The following is a 7,401-nucleotide window of genomic DNA, read 5'->3' on the forward strand; positions in this document are numbered from 1 at the left end:
TATATATAATAATCTTTATTCAGCAATAGACACAAATGTCTTTGTGCCATAAATACATTGCATATTCAAGGATATATGTAGCGGTACAATGCATTAAATTACATAAATATAATATAAAGTAAAACAGTGACTTTCCATACTTAAATGCAGGTTTCACGACATCAGGGCGGACGTTACTCCTGATTAAATAAGTTGATGTTCCGTATCTCATTCGCTTTAAAAATGAAAGCGGCAATATTTTTCAATGTACTCTTGCTCGTATACTGTTTACTGGCTACATATTTCCAGGGCTAGCTTCCCACACGAAAACATACTATCACTGACTGTTACAGACGTTGGACGGAAATGAACAATAGCCGACTTATCAGCGTTCATATTTAGTTTATTGGATTCACACCAAGTATTTAGACCATTTAGTAATAACTGGAGACCACGCTCAGTACTAGCCATGATCACCAGATCATCTGCATAGAGTAGGGCACATATTTTACGCTCCGTTACCTCTATATCAACCCCAAACTATTCAAATATGTTATAATGTCATTAATATGCAAGTTGAATAAAATCGGTGATAAAGTACATCCTTGTTTTAAACCGCACGTGACGTCAAACCACTCCGTACTTAATCCATTTACTCTCACACAGCCTTGTACATTTTTATATAAAGACTTCATAGCTGAAATGAGGTTACCAGTAATTCCTAGTTTATTTAGTTTACGAAATAACTAAGGCCTGTTTATACTGTCCCACTCAGATCAAATGCTTAGACGACCTGACGTCCTGCTCGCCAATTTCGAAAAGTGACTCAAGTTATCCACAAAAAGAGGCGGTCCGGAGTTGTTCTTAATAAGAAAAATACATTCTATTTTCGGTCCAGATCAGTACGGTTTGTTGATAAGTCACCCCCTGTTATTGCATAACATACATACTTAATCCTGTTAAGTGACGATTGAATTTCTTTCATTTTTCATTCTTTTATATATGCCTGTTTCACTCACACATGTTTCCAAAAACAGAAAGGGAAGTTAGTTTATAGATGATTTTTTTTACAATTTTAATGATGAAATGAGTTCCTCCTGAGGAGGTAAACGGTTTGTTGGATGCTATCTAAATGAATATTTTTTTTTTTTACATAAGTGGTTAATCTAGTGACTGTAAATAATATACATCTAGAGTCACATAAAAATGGTTCGTACCTTTGGCTTAAGGACTACAACACAGAAGAGATCACTTCCAAAAACTAACCCGGCCATCCCCTTTTAAAATCCTTTAACCAGAGACATATAACATGTACTATACTATAGTGTATGAACGGCGTATATACTGCTTTTTTATGCCTCTGTTTTAACCGCCCGATGTTTATTTTTCAAAACAAAACTTTTTTAAACAAAGTGTCTGATCAGAGACGTATATGTTTCTGGTCTGAAGTGCTGACAAAAAAAAACCGGCAAATAATAAACTTTTTGTTATTAAATTGATCTTTAGAAAATTTGATGAACACCTTTATACAACACAAAACAATTGATTAAAAAATCAATTGATCTAAATTGATCAAATTAACGTAGGCGCACCAAGAGAATATGATATATACGTCTCTGGCGCACCGCACCCCTTTCTTTACAATATGTAGATACACGATTGGAATTGACAAAAAATGCACCGGTAAAATAGTTAATACTCAAAATGAACAGCAACCCTTGTTTTTTCACTCCCAGTCGTAAAACTTGAAACGTTTTTATTCTGTATGCAATCCAAGGAATCCAAGCACAGACCACTTCTAAGAATATTGCAGAGGGAGAACCTGTCCGTTCAAGTCTCACAAAGATTAGTAATTTATCGATGAACCACCTGATCAGATATATAGCATGGTCCATCATTAATTGGCTCGTTTCTGACTTTCATCTGTCGAGTGATGCAGCTGTACTGATTGTGGTTTGCATATAATGTGACTCTGTGACAGCACTTACGCATTTCATTTATTAATATTTTTCTTGAAATTGAACCTTATACCAGAGACGTAATATATATATATATATATATATGTCTCTACGTTAATTTGACTCAATTTTCCCCCGTAATCTCACCTGAGGACATTGTTGTTAAATTGAAAATTGGAAGACACATAATCTACACCAATCTACATACTAACTTCAGGACCCCCTTGACCATCTGCTGGCATCCCTTTGATGTCATACCTGTACACAGGTATATAGGTGTATCGTGGGCCTCCTGCTGTCAGCGCTGTTCACAGGTGTTTAGTGTTTTTTACCTGTACACAAATTTCATAACCAAGTATGCTAAGGGAGTGGATCGAGATGATTTTCAATATTTAACGAAGATTTTAAAATAAAAGTTGTGTAGGCTACATGTATAGGGAAAAACAAAAACAAAAAGTGTTTAATCTCATAATTCAATGATATTTTCGAGATAAATGAAATTCTGGAATTAGATTATAAAAGTCGGTGATCTAGTTTAGCATCGCATACACAGGTACTGTATTGTATACAATCAAATGTTTGAAATGTCGACCTAGCTTAAGGAAGACACAATGTCGTGGATTTGTCTTTAAAAGTTGATACTAAAAATATTGACATTTAAAAACAGCAGACACCAACGTTAGAGTTATTTTGTAAACATTTTCACTGATACCTTTTCGTATTTTTTGACCATAAAGGTACCACAGTATATAACTCTTTTTCAATTTAAATATTTCGTTACAGAAACTGGTCACGACGTAGTGCTGTTTCAATGACGACATGCTTGGATAAGTTCTCTCTGTATAGCAGAAACATATAAAGTATATACGTCTCTATGTAGAGTAAAGAAAATGATTGCAAACTGACTTTCCAGCTACTTTTAGGAAATATCGCAACGGTGACATCGGAATGTCACGTTTGTCGAATGCGTAAAACCTGAGTAGAATCAATTATACATGTATTATGATATTTTGGAAATTGATTGCCGGTGACAAATGATACATTCTGGTGAATCCTGTACCGTTAAATTGTCCGGAGTTCAAAGTAAGTGATCTTTGCTTTACTTATGTCTAAACTGAATAGTATTTTTTGTGTCGAATAACAGTAACATGTCGCACAATGCAAAAGTTGATAGTGATCCAACACCGTTGCCAACTTGAACAATGTTCTGGCTTCACACGCGCCATTAACAGATTAAACGCCGGATCTATGAGAAAGCTACTTGCTAACAATGAGATTATTAGATATACGGAATAAACATCATTGCTTTTTGATATGTGTTTGTTCCCTTTAGATGGTTTGAAATTTAACCCATAGCTCTGAAATTGTAGTATTTGTATTATGAAAACGGATTAGATTACCGATCGCGGGAGGTTCATGAATGCATGTAATTCTCGGTAATTAATAATCAATATGTAATAATGTGTTTACATGATTAAAATATGGTATATTATCATGTACACATAAAAAATTCAATCGCACTGACGATCTAGAAAATGTATTTCTATGGCTCATAATATTGACCAAAATTAATCTTAATGCAATAGCGTGTGGTTTCAACGCCCCCTCCCCCTAAGCATCGTTTTGGATTACCTTCATTTCATTTTAAAGTTTTTATTCAGTTGTAAACACACAATAAGTACAATGTACATGTAATGTGTGCATGGAAAGTGATGAATAAACATCCATTCACTTACTGCAGGGCTTTAAGTTGATCCTTGATAAGTATTTTTTTGCCCCTCCAAATTACATCTTTAGAATCTTTGATTAATTTGAACGAATATGTCAATATGATATGATTTTGACCCTCCAAACCTGAAGGAAGATGTTATTTGACTTATGAAATGGTTCCACTTAGCCGTGTTCATTGTATGTATATCATACAAAATCAAGCATATGGACTTTATTATTAGTTATAATTAGTTAACACAATTGAAATAATTTATAAGTTAAAGTACATCTCTTTATTTTGTTAACCTACATGCAAAAGCATATGTTGCAGGCTCTTGGTTCTATCTAAGTGTGATTTATATGAAACATGTTCCAACTTTCTCACATAAATAGTAATGATACTATTGAGTAGCAAAACTGACAACAAATCAATTTTGAAAGATTATAATCTGTTGCATATATGTGAACCGCAACCTTTAATCTGTATACAAGTGTATACTGTGTTTTAAGCTCAGGACTTATTCGAACTGGATGTAGCTTCTTTAATAATTGTTCTCTTTCTAACACAGCTGACACATCTAAATGTCCTGAGAAACACAAAAATAAAACGTTCACCAAACAATTGTTCTTTGGAGTAAAATCACAAAAAGCTTAAGCACTTCTTTCAAATAAGTTGAATATCATCAATCTTTTAGGAATATATTGATGATTTAAGTGATGTTGAAAATTATTGCTGACAACATAATAGCTTTAACGAGTGGGATTGGTACATGAAGAACAACAGATCTGAGCTAGTGGTGCTGTCAACAGGAACACTGGTGCTGGAGCTGTCCCTGGAACAGCAAGTTTCATTTTGGTTAGCTGAAAAAGATGGAATTCAAATTTAAATCATACTGGTGCCTACATATTTGAATACTTCGGACTTGCTATATATAGTTTCTGGAACCAGAAAAATGATACTACATTGTGTAATATTTTGGTTACAGCACAGACGTTAAATATCAAATAGACATATCCTTTCGCAGAATCAACGCTTATTTTATGAAGGCAAGCATTTTTCAATAGTCATTCAATTTGACAAAATGCTGAAAATTGAAACAAGATTAAATGAAATTCAAAATTTCAATGAAATATTTCGTCCATTTTTGGGAAAGTCCGGTTTAGACAAACGTTTTTATTTTAAGCCTGGTTCATAGTGCTGGGACAGAAGTTTATGTCACATTTTTTTTAACGCAGAATACATAAAGATAACGAAGAGGAGCTGCGAAAATGCACCATGCGGAGTAATTTCGAATAATTTGCACCAAAATATGTATATGATATACATATACTTGCTAATGATTGACATTTAATTCAATGAATTCATTCGAATTAGCTCCGTGCTGTAATGTAACTTGCTGTGATGTTATCAGATTTAGCTGAAAGGATAAACATGTACATGGGCCAAGATGGATTTCAGGTTTGAAAAATGCCTTTGATTGTTGCCTAGAAATATAAACTTCTGAAAGTATTCTATTTTTTAGGTATATCTAGTATATTAAATAACCTATCTCAAAATTTCGAGAATAACATACAAAGGTTAAAGGTCAGCTGACGTTTCTGCATTTTTCTTATAAATGGTTTAAATTTAAAATGATGTAATACGACAAAGTTATTGTTGAAAGTTTACCCTTTAAGTCATTTCTCCCACAGGGGTTTCGTTACAAAATACACATAACGTTTTGCCATACTGATATAGGTCAGAGTCAACATAAACATGTAACGAACCACTGTGCTGTGTATGCCCTCGAAATATAGCTGCCTATAGCCAGAGACGTCTTTTATCACCTCCGAAATATTAAGTTTTACATTCATAATCAGTAAATTCTTTCATTAAAATGTCAAAATCTAAATAAGTATCACGGGCTAACAAGTCAGTCATATTTGACTATGATGAATCATCCAATCAGATATTTACCTGATGCTGCTTGACATTAACAGATAAGCTTGCGACATCAGCACGTGTATGCATTCGTTTTCTATTGGTTTAGTCATAGTTGTTACACTGTGTACTGATCTGTCAAATCAGTGTCACACTCGGTCTCTGATCTCCTAGGTAAACAACGTGGTTATCAATACCGGAAACTTGTCTGTTAAGTCGCACGCAAGCGCAGTACAGGTAAATTGGATCCAGCGACAGATTCAAAAGTCGTCACGGTTCGGTGCACAAATACAAGAGGTGGACAACACATACGCGAGACGAGAGTGGTGTCGCCAATCCCTGTTATCTAAGTACGTGCTTATAATAAATTTCCATAATTTGTTTAAACTGATTTGTAATTTCAAAGTCAGGTTGTTGTGCTACATATTAATTATATGGTGCCTACTCTGTAAGAAGGAGAAACCTAAATTTGAATTTGAAGAAAGGTCTGTCTGGTATTTGTCAATAGATATGGATAACAAACTGTAACTGTCAATATGAAGTATGGATGCCTTTGCGACCATTTTGTTTTTTTCTAAACAGCCTTAATATGAAACTTGCACAACAAAGCCATATGAAAGTAAACATACGAAAACGAATAAAGATCTATCAAGTACTTATTGAGAAATAGCGCTAACAACCTTTCAATCTCTTCATTCAAAATAGCAGTCTGTCACCTATCGTGATATCCTGATCAGACCCTTTAATGCATAACAGAAGACCACGGGAAACCTTCATGTCACATTTGATCATCCCATTACTTTCTGTGAAACGATGTTAACATACCTAAACTCTCACAACATTCCAAATGGCCGCTCGTCCGCCAAATTGGTTTGAAAAAGACACAAAATTTGACATTCATAACAAGAGACCAGAAAATTCCTTAGAATACTTTCTGAGAAATAGAACTAACACTATTCATCTTAATCTCAAAATTCAAACAAGAGTCCCAGAGGGCATGTATCGCTCACCTGAATATGTTTAAAATCATTGTCATGAAGTAAAGATATAGCACTACATGGTAGGTGCTGTACGTACATATGAAATTTCAGAAATATCCATCCAGTACTTGAGATAAAGCGAGAACAAATTTCAAACAGAGTCCCCTACCCTATGCCCCAAGGGGGTCATACCCACCAATTATACAAAATTGAGTCTCCTTGGCCCAAGGTTGCACCAGACTAAATAAGTATAAATTCCTTAATCCCGATGGTAGAAGAAGGATTTAAAAGGGGGGTGGGTGGGTGGGGCGCACACTCGCTGTTTATACGAAATTGAGTCCCCAAGGATGCTCAAGACTGTATTAGGATAAATCCCTTAAGCCCTGTGGTAGAAGAGATTACAAAGGTTTTACCTCTTTTTCTCCTATTGGGCCCCGCCCACTATTTATACCAAATGTGTTAACCTTTATCCAAGGATGCTCCACACCAAATATTGATCAAATTCTTTCATTCCTATAAAAGAAGGATTTTAAAGAATAATTTGCTTAGTTTCCCCTTATTGGGCCCAACCCGTCAGGTCCCTTGGGGCCAAACCCACGGTTTATACAAAATTGGTTCCCCTTCACCTAAGGATGCTTCGGACTAAATATGGAACACATCCTTTCGTTCCTACAGAAAAAGAGGGATTTTAAAGAATTTGCTATATTTCCCCTATTCGGCCTCGCCCCCAGGGAGAACAGACCCACCATTTATATAAATTTTGTTCCACTTTCCCGATGGATGCTTCTGACTTGATTTGGTCAAAATCTGCTCAGTCGTTCATGATTAGTAGCGATTTTTAAGTAAAAGTTGG

The 7,401-nt window shown here is 35.0% G+C and overlaps 1 protein-coding gene across 1 annotated transcript in view; it reads left to right on the top strand.

Annotated features, from left to right (window-relative positions):
* Nucleotides 1-2,905, top strand: part of LOC110441145 — a 6,461-nt gene extending 3,556 nt beyond the window's left edge. The window contains exon 3 of the mRNA XM_021484242.1: nt 2,721-2,905. Coding sequence (XP_021339917.1) covers nt 2,721-2,796 — 76 coding nt within the window. The 3' untranslated portion in view covers nt 2,797-2,905. The remainder of the gene's footprint in view (nt 1-2,720) is intronic.
* Nucleotides 2,906-7,401: the final 4,496 nt, after the last annotated feature.

Source organism: Mizuhopecten yessoensis, unplaced genomic scaffold (assembly GCF_002113885.1).
Source record: "Mizuhopecten yessoensis strain PY_sf001 unplaced genomic scaffold, ASM211388v2 scaffold715597, whole genome shotgun sequence".
Taxonomy (NCBI): domain Eukaryota; kingdom Metazoa; phylum Mollusca; class Bivalvia; order Pectinida; family Pectinidae; genus Mizuhopecten; species Mizuhopecten yessoensis.